The sequence below is a fragment of the Salminus brasiliensis genome, chromosome 3 (genome assembly GCF_030463535.1).
Source record: "Salminus brasiliensis chromosome 3, fSalBra1.hap2, whole genome shotgun sequence".
NCBI classification, from domain to species: Eukaryota; Metazoa; Chordata; class Actinopteri; order Characiformes; family Bryconidae; genus Salminus; species Salminus brasiliensis.
In genome coordinates, this window is record NC_132880.1 from 44112246 (window position 1) to 44127983 (window position 15738).

The 15738-nt window shown below is 45.6% G+C and overlaps 1 protein-coding gene across 4 annotated transcripts in view; it reads left to right on the forward strand.

Annotated features, from left to right (window-relative positions):
- The first annotated feature begins 1518 nt into the window (after positions 1–1518).
- The window catches only part of cacna1ha (calcium channel, voltage-dependent, T type, alpha 1H subunit a), a 56787-nt gene continuing 42567 nt past the window's right edge, over positions 1519–15738 (forward strand). For 3 of the 4 annotated variants that reach the window (XM_072676329.1, XM_072676330.1, XM_072676333.1), the window contains exons 1-8: positions 1520–1626; positions 2376–2509; positions 3853–3950; positions 7523–7682; positions 9426–9738; positions 11689–11781; positions 11913–12681; positions 13923–14278. In XM_072676329.1, coding sequence (XP_072532430.1) covers positions 1534–1626; positions 2376–2509; positions 3853–3950; positions 7523–7682; positions 9426–9738; positions 11689–11781; positions 11913–12681; positions 13923–14278 — 2016 coding nt within the window. In that variant the 5' untranslated portion in view covers positions 1520–1533. Of the gene's footprint in view, positions 1627–2375; positions 2510–3852; positions 3951–7522; positions 7683–9425; positions 9739–11688; positions 11782–11912; positions 12682–13922; positions 14279–15738 lie in introns of all 4 variants that reach the window. The other variant, XM_072676332.1, reaches the window with a different exon arrangement.

A 15738-nucleotide genomic window follows, 5' to 3' on the forward strand; every position in this document is an offset into this window, starting at 1 on the left:
GTAGCTTCTTTTTTATGCCATTTAGAAAAGAAAGCTGCCCTCTACATTGTATGACCTTTTTGTGGTGAATGTGCTTATAATAAATGTCCAGCGTTAGTTTACGGGGTCCATATTATAGAGCATCTAACTGTCCTCACATTTTGAAATAAAGAGATTGGTGTAATGTGTAAGCACTGTTAAAGTTTCACAATGTACTCCAGTCCATACATTCTTTATATCAGCCATAACATTAAAACTACCTGCCTAATATTGTGTAGGTCTTCCTTGTATCGGCAAACTAGCTCTGATCCAGTCATGGACTTCACAAGACGTCCCAAAAGTGTCCTGTGTTTTCTGTCTCTGTAAGACCTGTAAGCTGTAAAGTAGGGTACACCAATGAATTTGGGTGCCTTCCGGTTCACCTGTTGTTGCTTTTTTGGTAGACACTGACCACTGCATATTGGTAATGCTCTACGGACCCTGTCTGATGTTTTGGAGATGTTCTGACCCAGTTGATCCATATTTCCCCCGTTATTCCTGCTTTTAACACATCACCATTCGAAGACTGACTGTTCAGCTGCTGCCTAATATGTAGATCCCAGCCCTTGACAGATGCCACTATTACCAGATAATCAGTGTTGTTTACAAATAGCAAGTATAGCAAGTCAATTCTCATGTGCCCTACTTAAAAGAGCAGGGCCTGCATTAAACATGAGGCAGAAGAGGCCCTCTATGGCTCAGGCCTGGGATTTAGGCCCTCGGAAAGCTGAATGCATCCTTGGAGGGTTTTTACCTTAGATGTTTTCAAGATTGTGGAGTGTTGGAGAGTGGTGTGGAATGATAATCAGTGTTGTTCGCTTGTCCAGTCTGATGTGTCTGGGTGTAAATGTAAATAGAGACTGAATACAGGATGTTTGTGGACACCGCTTCCAAGTGAATGCTTTCAGCTACTTTAAGGTGCACCCATCGCTGACACAGATGTGCAAATACACACACAGTTTGTCTTGTCTCTGTAAAGAAGTATTACCAATAAAATAGGACTCTGTGTAGCGAATGAACATGAACTTTTTGGCACCATGCCAAAAGTGCCATGTAGTGGGCTAGAGGGGTATAAAACCCACCAGCATTGAGCTGTGGAGCAGTAGAACTGTGTTCTCTGGAATGATAGTTGGTGCTCCATCCAATACATTTGGGATGAGTTGGGGATGAGATGAGGTCATGAACACTTTTGTCCCTGAATGCAATCAAATCCTCACAGCAATGCTCCTCCAAAATCTAGTAGAAAGCCTTCTTCCCTGGACAGTAGAGACAGCTACCCAGCTACAAAAGCAGGATAAACTTTTTTAAAACCTGGAAGAAACCATAGGAAGAAGCTCTGAATGAGCGGGTGTCCCAATACTTTTGTCTATATAGTGTATTTTCAGTCCACTGACATATATCTCTGCTCATTGACACTGAAATGACAAGAAATACAAGAACAAGTAAAGAATGTGTCTTATAGAGCCTTATGAGTTTTTTCCTTGACTATGATGCACCTGGTTCGAGCATGTGAGCATGCTGGTCATCCTGCTGAACTGCGTGACCCTGGGCATGTTCCAGCCCTGCGAGGATGTCAAGTGCCAGTCCGAGTGGTGTGTCGTCCTGCAGGTAAGCCTTGATCTTCACACAGAGACTTTTGATGTGATGAGGTAAGGTTTTTGGCGAGCACACAGACATACACACACACACACACACACACACACACACACACACATATATCATGATTGCTGTGCTCCTTCTTCCCACACTGCATTTTTGTGCCCACTGGCAGGTGGCAGATTGTGTCCCTCGCTGCATGTTTTTTTCAAAGTCTATCAGTGTATCATTTCTCTCTTCCTAGTGTTCTTCAAGCATGGATTAAATTTGGGCACAGCCATTTATAGTTCTTTCCATTGTGGGTTCAGCTTTTAGTCCAATTCCTGTTGGGTACAGGTCTGAGGGTTCAGCTAAGGCTTGGCCAGATGTCAGCAAGAGAAGCACGTTATTTTGGTGGAGTGCAATGATTCCCCTTAGCCCTGCCCAACGCCCCCGCCTGGAGATCTGTGGGGCTGTGGGAAAGGCGCGGGTCCAGCCCTCCCTGCCAATGGGATTCAGAAGGACTTAGGAGGCAAGGGTCAATCTGGGCCATGACTTGAAGAACTACATGACCCATAACTCATGTCCCACTCCTACTCTCTCCCTCAGCACTGGCATGGTAGTGAATGCCTTATGCTGATTTGATGTGTAAATCCTGTATTGCCCAAGTGCCAGTCTTTTATACACACTTATGAATTTGCTGTTGGAAAGCATTTGATTGATGCAGTGCGAACCTGTAGGGAAGTGGCTGCTTTATTTAGGCTGCCCGCTGTGCTCCACAGGCATTTGATGACTTCATCTTCGCCTTCTTCGCCGTGGAGATGGTCATCAAGATGATGGCTCTGGGGATTTTTGGACCAGAGTGTTACCTCGGAGACACGTGGAACCGTCTGGACTTCTTCATCGTCATGGCAGGGTGAGGGACTTGCACCCTTCTCATGTATCTAATGGTCAAGTATTCAGCACAAGCATTCTCCAGGACCACGAATCACTAAGGATAGTAGTTGCTGAAAGCAGGTCTTGTTGTCTGAGAAACGTAGGACAGTGTAGTTGCTGTTCACAATACTGTTACAGTACTGTTACCCACAACTCTACACCAACTGCAGATGATATGTACAAAAGTATCCAGACACAAGTATTACAGACACAGGCATTTAGTTGCACGTGCACAGCTTGTTAAATCGCCATAGAAAAGCACTGCCAATATAACAGGATGCTCTGGAGCAGCCTTGCACGAGTCTAAAGCCATCATGCCCAGTGCCATTTAGTAGATAGAGGGGTGTAAAGCCCTGCAGCACTGGGTGCACTGGGCTGTGGAGCAGTGGAACTGACTTCTCTAGAGTGCTGGAGCTCCAGCCTGTACCTCTGGGATAAGTTTGAGTGGGATTTCTGATCTGTAACTAATCATCCATTATCATTACCTGACCTTACTAATGCTCTCGTGGCCCCATGCCTTCCAATGCTCATAGCAATGCTCCAAAATCTAGTGTAAGGCCTTTGCAGAAGAGTGGAGGTTGTTACTCCAGCACACGGAAAACAACCTCCCTGTAATTACCCTTCATTCAAAAGCAAACTGGAGGAGCAGATGTCTACAAACTTTTGGACATATACTGTAATCCACCAGAAATAACAGAAAGTAATTCAGTTGCATTACTTTAGTAGTGTGATCCTTTGGAATAGGTTATAGATTGATTTTTTTTACAGGTATTCTGTAAAATGGGATACACTGTGAAAAAGTGACCCTCTTAGCCAATCAGCAAGGACACCTTTGCTGAATAGCTGGAGCTCTGAGGATAATGCAGCTAACAAATGACAGAAGCTTTCATTCACAGAAACAGTGTTAAACTTGAATTAAGCTTCATTTAAAAATAACTTGATTGTGGGAATTTTGACTTATGATATATAAGTAGAATCATATGCATAGCTAAAAACCGTAGTAGCATCTGAAAGCCTAAATTCTCTCTCCCTTTTAAAAAATCACTGAGCTGCTTGCTGAATGCAGGGTATGACACTAATTGGTTGGGTATAAGCTTCCATTAATTGTTAGCTACATTAGCCTCATAGCTAATGAACGCAACAGTAAGAATGTCTGATGTGTCTACTGGGACCAGGATCGCTTCTCATTCTACTCCGATGCGATCAATGAGAGATGCTCAGAAGGAAAGGTCATCTGGAGTTGCCTACAGGGTGACCTTTCGTGCCCAGAGCTGATTGCAGAGACTGATTTTTTTACCGCTGTGCTTTGTTTTCCCGCCGCAGGATGTTGGAGTACTCACTAGACGGCCACAACGCCAGCCTGTCAGCCATCCGGACTGTGCGTGTGCTCAGGCCTCTAAAAGCCATCAACAGAGTCCCCAGTAAGTGCCCGCCCCATTCCCCACAACTCCCATCCGCTAGATTCATGGGGACAGAGACAGACAGCAAAGCTACATGATGCCTGGCGATAAACAGATGGGCGATGTTTATTAGCCGCACATATGAGGAGGCGGTATGGGAAAGACCACTTACAGAGCACTTAGTTCTGTATACATTACACAGTCCAACATCCGCTGCAAATTGGAGGAAACATGACGCCGATCTGATGGAAGCATCTGTGGTATTCCTTCTGGTTAAGTCCTCTAAATGACACCAAAACATTGCGTTTGATCACCTCAGGATATTCTCAGGAGGCCCTGAACCGAGAACTGTCGTAGCATATGCACGTCTTTGCAGTTGTATGCAAGCATAGTTCTTGGCACTGGTCCTGCATCTCTTGTTACCCCATACAGAGTTATCGGCCGGCAGAGCAGGGGGTGCATTTGTTTCCTTCTCGTGTGGAGCAGGTTGTGCATTTAGCGCTTAGTTAAGCCTCCCCCTGCTGTATCGGGCTTTAATGGCTCCATTGTAGCACAGATGGGGAGAGCTGATTGTATGATTCTAGAGTCTTGGGGGGGGGTGCCTTAAGTCACAGCTGATTTTATCATTCTCCGAGAGTAAAAGTGCCCTTGTATTAGTGTGTCTGCGACTGTATACACACCAGTTTGCTTGATGTTACCGGTGGAGCCCCTCACACCTGCAGGTTAATTCAAATGTCAAGTTTTAATCTTGTGGCCAATCTTCTCGAAAAGTCTCCATGTCTTCCTAAGCACTGGCCTGTGGGTGCGTGTGCTGGTCTCCTCATCTATCGCCACTCTGTAACACAGCGCTTCTCCAGGGAGCTCATTACCCCTGCCGTGCAGCACAGGGGCCTCCTCTGAGACGGCTCCATGTCGTCTTAGGTGGGAGGCATGGGAGAGAGGCCAAGACAGGCCACACAGAGGATGTTCCCTCTCCACTCAAACAGGTCCATTTAAGGCCCTCTCCTTTCCTCATCATTCACCCGAATTACATCTACCGTACACATGCCGACACACACACACACACACACACACACACACATAGAGAAGGCATTTCCGTAGGATGTGTCCCGGCACAGAGGCGGTATTTTTCTCCCTGTCGTCTCCTCATGTTTTGCTGCTTTCTGGCTTTAATTCAGCCACTCAGACTGGTATGCGGCGTGTGGTCACAGCATTCGCTTATTAGTGTTTTGACATCAATTAGAATAAGTGGAGGAGTATCCATTAACTCCTGGTGGTTGACCTTTCCAGTGCCTCTTTCCTGAAACTCGGCTCTTTCGCCGAAGATGGATCGATAGTTTGTAACTACATGCGCGGAGTTACTGATGTATGACCTAAATCAAAAGCTGAGCGTCATCTGATAGCTGCCGCCTACTCACCCTCAGGCGCATTAAGAACTCTTGGGCAGTTTCAGACAGGAAGAAACCATTTGGGATAGGTCTGGATAGCCTATCTTCGGGTAAAGGGGCATTAGTTCTTCCTCTGGAAGGCTATTTTCTACGGCTGATTTGCTCCTCCGGTTTATACATTCTGACAACAGAAGAGGCACCTCACATGATCGCAGTCACATGACTTGTTCACTCTGCTTTCAGTTTTTTAGTCACAGATCAGCCCCCACTCCTTAAAGGTGTCATAGAATGCCTTTATTAAGTATGTAAGCTGTTATTTGATGCATAAAGAGTAAGTATGGGAGTTTGTTTGGGGCAAAAAATGGCCAGACATTGATTTACAAGCTTATGTCCAATCCCTGCTCTCCATAGTCAGCCATAGCGGCGGCCTCCCCATGGTATGCTGTGATAAAGCTGGCTGTGGAGAGCGAGCCGCACAGCACAGAGAAGAGGATAAAGCCGCTGGGCGCTTGCTCCAGTTGGCCCTACTCCAAGCGGTGCTTTGAACAGTCATCTTAGCTCTTGGTCTTTTTAGCCTCGCTTCCATATTCCTCTGAAGTGACCGTTATGTTATCACTGTAAGTAGCGCCCAAAGTGGCGATGGTAAGCCCAGCTGTCAGCCACTGGAACTTAACTTAGAGTAAAGCATTGCATTTTTGCACATGCATGTCAACACATGCGTGTTTAGGAGCATGAACTGTTCAGACAAGCTAGTGGACTGGGTGTATGTAAAATTTTGGGTCCGTAAATAATGTATGTTTTGGGGCTTTGGAATTGGCCCATTTACAACTTGTGTAAAATCCTGTAATATTACTCTTTATGGCTGAGCTCCAAGCGTGAATTACGCTTCCCGACTGTAGGGGGAGCCCCAGAGGAGGAAATGCGAATTCTCTCAGTATTGCCGCTACAAGTAGCAACCATTTCCCTTTAAATATGGCAGACCTTCCATCCTTATTAAGAGGACAGCTTTTGTTTTAGGGAAAGAACAGAGGAAAGTGGAGCGTTTCTCATTAGAAAGTTTTATCCTTTTATCAGTGACTGCTACAACTAGCCTGAAGCAGAGCTTGATGGCGATGTGCTGTAGCAGGGCCGTTTGAAATCCGAAACTGTCCATGAGTGTAACCATCAGAGAGGCCCTGTGGTCCGACGGCAGTGCAGTTAGTTAGACACAAGGACGAAATTACCCTGTTCTATCAAGTCTTGTTATATATGACGTAGAGACACGCTAATAACTGATACAGGAACTGTGGGCTGAAGCTGATATCTGATATCTGTCATGTAGATTTCTGCTGGAGCCAGTAAAAAGCCCCTAGTGGTTGAAAATTCAGTCCGGTTGTCAATTGATGGTGAAATAGAGGGGGGAGGTTTTCCTTCTATCACATTGTTGTGGCTGACGACCTTCCGAATGCTGGTGTTCCCTCTGGTCACAATAGCAACATCTGAAGCAGATTGGCTCCTTTCTACCCAACCTACCCTCACTAAGCCCCACCTCCAGGTGCTTGTTATCTACCTTAGCGTGCATTTTTTATTGCTGATCGCTGAGAGTGGATGTACTCTTTAAGGGGTCGATAACAAGGTGGGCTTAGTGAGGAGCTGGAAGGGTAGAACGAACCCAGTCAGAGGCTTCTCCGGGTCACTGTGGCAGCCACAGTGGGGTTGGAACATTTGGAAGTTCCAACTGTTTTGGGAATCAGAGGATAATTTGTGAGTGAACAACAGGGTTAGACTGTTGCTCCACCATATAAATTACATCCACCATCGTCCAAAGAAGAGGCCCTGCGTCTATGGCTGAAAGTGCTGAATTTAAAGCCAACACCCAGCCAAACATCTGTACGTCTGCTCTTACCATTCTGTGGAGGGCAAACCAATACCAGAATGTCTGTACCCGGAGAAATGGCTCAGTTATGAGGCTCCGGTGAAGCGGCGGCTTCGATCCACATGCCTCAAAAGTCTCCCGCTGAAAAGCTGTAGAACCTCCCATACATCGTTTATTGTAGTCTAGCAGTTTTTTAAGCCCAGACTGATGATATAAACTGAGAAATGTCTGAAAACCATGATCTGCAAAGCAGCACAAAGCACTAAACAGTGGGGAGAGCAGACAACAGCACTGAAATGACTCCTTTTACCTCTCTCTCTGTCTCTCTGTCTGTTCCTTTGTCTCCACAGGTATGAAGATACTGGTGACTCTGCTCCTAGATACTCTGCCTATGTTAGGCAATGTCCTCCTGCTGTGCTTTTTTGTCTTCTTTATATTCGGCATTGTCGGGGTGCAGCTTTGGGCTGGTCTTCTGAGGAACAGGTGTTTCATGAATGAGACGTTCAAGGAGTAAGTGTCCATTCCTGTCCTCTGTCTTCTCACCGCTTTCTCTCCTACTCTCTCTCTCTCGCTCTCTTTCTCTCTGTCTTTCTCTCTGGCTCTCCTCCGGGAGCGTGTCAGGGCTTCGGATGTGATCCAAAGCGACAGTCAACTGTTGCCAGCAGCAATGGCATTTCAGCCGCTGACAGTCTTGTAAACTGAACATCGCACCCCAGCGTAAAATCACTGTCGAGCATCAGCCCCTGAGCCATGGAGATGCACACACCTTCAATGATGCTGTGTTAGCTAAAAAAACATTCCAAAAAAAATGTCGCACTCCCTCAATTTTAGGCTGACCAGGCCAGCCTCGTGCCCTGTAAGTCATATATTTTTTGATGTAATGGAACAAATGAATGCTTTGTTTGGCGCAGTGGTCCATGTAATTCAGATGTCATTAGAAGGCAGCAGTGTCATTTGTCGGCTCCTCATTTGGCCCCAAAAACGGACTCTGAGCTACAGGATTTCAGTATACTAATGTGGTAGACTCGCTGAGGAGACTTGCTAACAGTCGTGTTACTATTTTTAACAACTGATTGTGTAAGTTGATTGCAAAACCACTGCATCATGACATTGCATCATGGCTTTATTCACACAAAGGTGTGAACTGCTTTCTTTGTCTGGCTTCTCCCCCTTACTGTCAGCCCTCTGTGGTGCTGGTCTACCTACCCCTGCCTGCATTAGCACATCTCATAATCCAGACACATGTGTATGGTTTAATGACTGTGTGTTTGGGCTGTTTTTCTAGCTGGCCTTTAGTGTGTGCTCTGTGTTATTATTATTATTATTATTATTATTCAGTATATTCGGTACTGCTAATTAACTCACCGACACTAAGAGGGTAGGGACTTAACACGTCTCCTTCAATATATGGCAAGCCAGCCACCACCTTTTTTCAAGCGGCTGCTGATGCGGCATTGCCGGGCAGCCAACATACCCAGAGGAAAGTGCCAGGTCCCCAGCTCTGTCACATTAGCTAACAGACGCCTCTAACAGACAGCCAATTGTGCTCTCTCTGACTCCGGCTGCTGATGGCAAAGCGACATGGCTCGATATTCAGACTCTCTACTCGCTGTCAGTTTAGAGGGAAGGTCATCCTGTCCTCTCTTGGACACCGATCCACAGCCACGACAGAGTCTGCAGTGTAGAACTATGTCACTGACACTGTCATCTACCAGTGTGGGGAAAATACACTCCTGCCATTCTTGTTTTACATCATTCTTTGGTTTTAAACTTGTGATAAAACTGCACTGATCAAATCTTGTAGCAAATAATGTGGCAGGAAAAAATCGAAATTGATAATTATTTAATAATTAAATAATTATAACATTTGAAAACATCTAGAAATATTTTGTTTAGATTTTGTGTGTTTTATAATATAAGAATCTATATAGTCATATCAGAATATTATAAATAATATTGAAATATTAGGAACAAAAGCAGCTCCACTCACCATATAGGAGCACTTTGTCGTTCTATAATTCCAGACTGTAGTCCATCTGTTTCTCTGCATATTATTTTTTATTCTCTTATTATCATTACCCTGTTCTTCAATGGTCAGGACCCTACAGGACCACCACAGAGCAGTACTACCTGTGGGGTCCTGATCATTGATGTGAATCAGGTTAATTTAGTGCAAACCCTTTTATTGCCCATAACTGTACTGAACCCAAATATCACCCACATAATTGTGTTTTTTTATCTTTTTCTGTACAGAACAAATAATCTGTCCTACATGAGTCCGTACTTTATGGACGAGGACGGCGAGGACAGCCCTTTCATCTGCTCTTTTGAAAAGGAGAATGGCATGCGCCGCTGCCGCGACGTGCCTCAGCTCATGAAGGATGGGTTCAATTGCACACTCAATGCGACCTTCGCGCGCACCTACTCTGACCCCAGCGGGTCCAGCACGAACAGCTGTGTGAACTGGAACCAGTACTACAACCAGTGTCAGCCTGGGGATCACAACCCCCACAAAGGGGCTGTGAACTTTGATAATATTGGGTATGCTTGGATCGCTATATTCCAGGTATGTCCCTCTGGTCTGTTGATGGTTACTGATGAAGCCTCCTTGATCCAGCTTTCAGTTCTAAACCTTTAGCTGATAAAAATGAGCTCTCTGTTCTTCTAGAAAGGACAGAGGCTTATTAGACACACTCCAGTTGCCCCAAATGATTAAATATCCCTTGAGTAAATGTGATGTTTTAGTCAGCATGGCCCTGTTCTCCTATCCTCTCACGGCTTTCCAAAGATTACATTTGTCTTTTTTGATCAGTGAGATGTATTGTCCATCTTTGTCAGTGAAATTGAAATGTTTCCCAGAATATCGGGTCTTCGTGTATTAATTCATCAGCATTTCCAATCTGGCCTGAGTAATAGCAGCAGCGCACAGGGCCGTGGCTCAGGCCCCTGCTTAAGGAGATTGAATATGCGCAGACACGCTTTGGGTTGGGGGCGTTCAGGCATGTGGCGATCGCACAATAAGAGCTGCTCTCTGTTCTCTGGTAATGAGAGCCTGCTGCTCAGAGGGCACACTCATTAGTTTGGGTTTGCTTCATGGGTCAGTCTTTTGCTTGCTCTTTTCCCTGGGTTAATGGAAAGACGCGGCACGCTGTAATTTGGGCGGAACTGACACTGTTTCACATGTGTAAACAAGAGAACATGACAGAACCTTTGCTCCCATGCTGTCTCCTTTCACACTGCACTGGACCTCCATTAACCAGGTGGCAGGAGAGGACTCAATTCACAAACAATAGAGAAGAGGCCAGTCAAAACACACAGCCTAATAGATTGCGATGTCTGGAAGTTTGTGCTTGCTCTATGCACAGTACTATGCTAGTCTATGTGGACATGATCATGTAAGGACCCTTATGGGGCAACTGATTGCCTTTTAACTCTCCTCAATTTGCATCTCACCAGGAAATTTGCTGTGCACCTAAAAAGCCTGCAGTCGCCGGGAAGTGGCCTTTTAGAACTGAAGTAATGGCTCATTGTATTAAACAGCATCAATGGCAAAAATCTAGGAGTGCTCTTTGTTTATCAGGAAAAAAGATGTGGCTGAAATTTAAATAGGTTTCCAGATGCACAACGTCCACAAATATATATATATATATAAATATGTAAAGATCTCTACCCATATAGATATTTTTTGCACTACTAATTTGTGTACCTGAGGACCATCATGATGAGCTGCATACATTGTCCTGCACAAAATATATGACACAGTGTTGTTTTAATGCTGTTTTCCTCCAGTAGTGGACTTTCAGCAAAATATCTGACTAACGTAAGATGCTTCAGTGTCCCAGTAGCTCTGTCTTTTGATTATTAGCATTCCACCTCAGAGCTTTTGTCCTTTCATGTTTTTCCTATCATATTCTCATCTGAAGAAACCCCAGAGGAGAGCAACATGAAAGACTTGCCAGGCTTTTTAGTCCCCAGATGATCTTTCCCAAAAAAGTGGAGTGGTGTTTGAGGTGGAAGCTGTATGTGGATTCGGTAGTCAGTAAGACGAGCAGATACAGCCGTGAGCAGAGAAAGGATCTGTGCTCCACATATTGAACACCCAGCTTTTCTGGGGTTTTGTTTTTGCCAGATTTTTCCCTTTTTCTTACGATTTGATACTGCCAATTAACCCATCCGTTCACTGCTCCCTCCCTCTGAGAAAAAAGCACCAGGTCCCTAGCTTCACCACACCAGCTAACAGACACTTGTGCTGGAAAACATCGCAATAAGAAGGGAGAGAGCGCAACCTACTCATCCGGAGTAAGCGCAGCCATTTGTGCTCACTCAGACTCTGGCAGCTGATGACAAAGTGGCAAGGCCTTAGTGGTAGCACGTTAGGCCACTGAGTCCCTCTCCCAGCTTTTATAAATGACAGCATCATGATAAGTCAACTCAGTTACGCACTTTTGTAGCAGTAGGGTTTCTGGTCCTTTCACTCAATGTTTGATATCTGAATCCTACCTGTCTCTTTTCACAGGTTATCACTCTGGAGGGATGGGTGGACATCATGTATTACGTTATGGATGCCCACTCCTTTTACAATTTTATATATTTTATATTGCTTATAATAGTAAGTGTGCTTCCTTCTGTTGTCTCTCTTAAGTTACTTTTGTATTACTACTTCAAGTGCTTTAAGAACTGCTTGCTATGCACTCTGGCTCAAGGGAGTGAAAAGCAATATGCTGCTTCTTCCCCCCCCAGGTGGGCTCTTTCTTCATGATCAACCTGTGCCTGGTTGTAATTGCAACCCAGTTCTCGGAGACGAAGCAGCGGGTGAACAAGCTGATGAAGGACCAGCGAGTGTGCTACCAGTCCAACGACAGCACACTAGCCAGCTACTCGGAGCCCGGCAGCTGCTACGAGGAGATGCTCAGGTACATCAGCCACCTGTACCGCAAGGTGAAGCGCCGCACGTCCCGAGCCTACCACGCCTGGCAGAGCAAGCGCCGGAAGAAAATCAACCCCAACAGCGGCCTGGCTGGAGGAAGTGGCGCTGGGGTGGGTGGAGCAAACGGGCACAGCAGACAGAGGGGCAGCAGCCACTGGACACACTCCATCCATAACCTCATCCAGAACCACCAGCACCACCATTGTCACCTCAGCAATGGCCTCCCCAGCCCGCAGGCCATCACAGGGAGCAGCGAGGCTCTGGAGATGGGGTTCATCACTCCAGGAGCGCAGTTTACGCTGCCCTCACGTCTAAGCGCCGGGCACGATCTTTCACCTGGAATCCAGTCGGTGCACAGCATCTTTCAAGGTGACTTTCACGAGCCCCCGCAGGTTTGCACAGGAACCACAGCTGGTGTGACTCCACTGGGGAGGCTTAATGGGGGCATGAACTATCCTACCATCTTGCCATCCTTCATCTGCAGCTACACAGGCAGAAACCCCACAGCCAAAGGGAGGGACGAATCCAACAACGGCACAGCAGAAGTGGCGGATAAACTGCAGCAGCTCACAGGAGACCACAGTAAGGGCTTTTTTGTCACCACACCATGCCACACTTCGTCCAGTTCACGTAGCAGGAGCACATAGTCTAGCTCTTGTGAGGAAGTGCTTTAGAGATGTGACAGAAAATCCATGCCTCAAATGTTAAAGTCATTAACAGGATCCTTAGGGGGCTGGGGCATCAGTAAGTGTAGATAGCAAGAGCTGAAAGTGAGTGATACATTAGTCCTGAAGATTTTTACAGGCCAGGAACAGAAGCTCATTCTTCCTCTGAAGGATAAGCTGATTCAGGAGGCGTGCTCTAGCTCTGAGAAGTATTTCATCATTATCTCTCGGGTGCACTTGAAGTTCAAAGATTTAGGTTGCTTCGGCTTAGCATTATTCATCACATTTGCTCCTATTGGAGGTCACCTGAAGGTAGTTTCATTTAAAGACACTTGAAGGCAACTGATTCCTTAATGTTCTTGGATTGGACTTTGCACTGGCCAGGTTTGTTAATCCACATCTCACATCTCACATCTCAGATTCAAATGACTCAAATGACGGATTTTAAAATAGAACCTCAAATATCTTACCAGCAGTAATTTCGCCTATGGTTTATGGAGTTCTTGAGTCACCTCCACTTCAGCTCAAGAGGGTGGTGCTGTATGATTAAGTGTTTCCCAACAACACTAAAATGAAGAAAAAGGACAGACCCCAGGATGCTCAAATTAGGTGGCGGTTTTATTATGAGGCCATGAGATGAAAGGCTTTAAACACAGGCACAGGAAAGGGAGTAAAGGGCTGCCAGGGTTGTGTTCTTCATCACTGATCATCCTAACGTGGCTGCCAGACTCAGTGCCCACATGTGTAATTTGTTTGCTTGGCTTCATTTGACTGTAATTGACACCTGTGTATTTCCCTGAACAGATAGCATTTAAAATAAACCTGAGGTTGGTTGGGATGCCATGGGGTCATGAATCATTTGAACACATTTGTGGGATAAGCCAAACAGACTTAATATGAAGGATGATTGAGTCACAGGAGAGTTACAGCGAGAAATCCAAACAGTTGTAAGCAGGACATCCATTCAGGTGCATCAGTAAGAGCGTGAGAATGCTACTGAAATATTGAGCAGACCACCTTCCAGTGCAGATGTGTTCAGTTTTCTAAACAAACCATGTTCATACCAACCAACGGTAGGTTTCCAGAAATAGGCTTGTATTTATCTCACTTATCGTCATGAGTCTCCACTGTTGATGGAGAGCCTGGTTCTTTCTGCAGGTCATGGCCGCTTGCTGCTGCAGATGAAGGGCATGGTGCCCACAGCGCTGCTCTTGGAGGTGCTGTGCTGCCCATACTGTGCCCGGACACTGGAGACCATGGACCTGGAGCTGGCAGAGTCCGAGTGCTCCCGTTCCGAAGGGGAAGTGGTGCACGAGTTCTCTCATGGAGTGGAGTTCAAACCTGCACGGCCACGCCACCAAAAGAGACTGCAGGAGCGTAACCGCGTGACACGCTACTGGGAGGACTTCAGGGACAGGATGAAGCGCATAGTGGATAGCAAGTACTTCAACAGAGGGATTATGATTGCCATCCTCATCAACACCTTGAGCATGGGAATCGAGCACCACGAGCAGGTGAGTGCCAGCGTGGCTCCTTCAGCTTCTTACTGCTTGCTGGTGGTCACGGCTCTGGAATCCTTCATGAGGGATCCCGAGCTGTGTTTTACAAGCCTTCCACTCATCTGTTTTACATCTGCTATTGTCAAGAGCTGAGATAGCAGTCAGATTACTTTAGCAGCGATTGCTGGGGTAAGGGGGGAAAAAAAGCCAGTCAAGGGAACAAAGACCATTTTCTTCAGGAGCGAATTGGAACCATGTGGCCTGCGTCTGGCTTCTATCGAGGCCTGAACAATGTAATCCTCAGAAGTACAGTATCTGACTGGTGTACACAAAGGGATTAGGTAGTTATTTCTTTTTCATTCATAAACAGTGCAGAGGGCTCCATGGCCTTATTGGGCTAACAGACTCAGCGGTTATGTAACTATGCGCAGTGCTGCACTGCCTCATGCTGCAACTCCTCTTGCTGTGCCCTGGCCTTGCCATTGGGGAGCGGGGATCTCTTTACCCGTAATATCAGGCAGAAGCCTGTGATTCGTCTGATCTGATCAAGTTCTCGAGGGGGCAGACTTGTGCGGATGTTGGACATCCCATAACCTAGTTACAGCTGGCAATTTGCTGTTGCCGTTTGTCTCCTACAGTGTAAAGAGCTTAACGCTGAAAGTCGGCACACGTCGAGGAACAGAGGAAGTAGACTAAATAGCCTTGACATTTTCTCATATTTCTGAGATATTTTGAGCAGGCTTTCTGAAAAATATCAGTATCAAAACATGTATCTCCATTTTTGTCCATCTTTAGTTTTCTCAATTGTTTGAACCATGTAGCTGCTCTGTACACTGCGTAACTAATTCTGGATTAGTGGACCAATAGAAATGCTCCAGAATGACTTAGGATAAAATCTTTTTGCATTGACATCCATTAAAAGTTAAGAAGGTTTTTACCTTCTCCTGTAAAGTTGCTGTTTTGGAGATACATGTTTTTTTTATTGGACAGTGACGATAAAGCTTTCTGATGGTGAGCTATTGTTGTGAATTTGACAAGTCGATGGAGAGAGTATGTTTGATGATAGTTGTTGTGTAAATTACTAAAAACACAGGGTTTTATCGTACTGTGCTTAAAATCCAGGAAAATATGGAATTCAGAAATTGTGGAAATTGTTTTCCGGACCGGATCTGGAAAAGTCATTGATTGCTTTTATTTACATTAGGCAGCTGTTGCAGAGAAACCCTCGTGTTGTGAGTTGTTATGAGGACTGCTAGTGCTATTTTCAGTGAGCATCAAGAAATGCAAGGGAAGCATGTGTTAGCAGTGCTTGGTTCTACTGGGAAAAGTAGTCGGTCATGACTAGTAAAACATGGAGAACCACATTATGTCTGAAAGTAGGCCTAAAATTACCCAAACCCACACTGATTTCTACAGCTACTACCAAGAACAGTGCTCTGTGTGCTGTGGTGCTTTGGCCCTAATAGTCATGGATT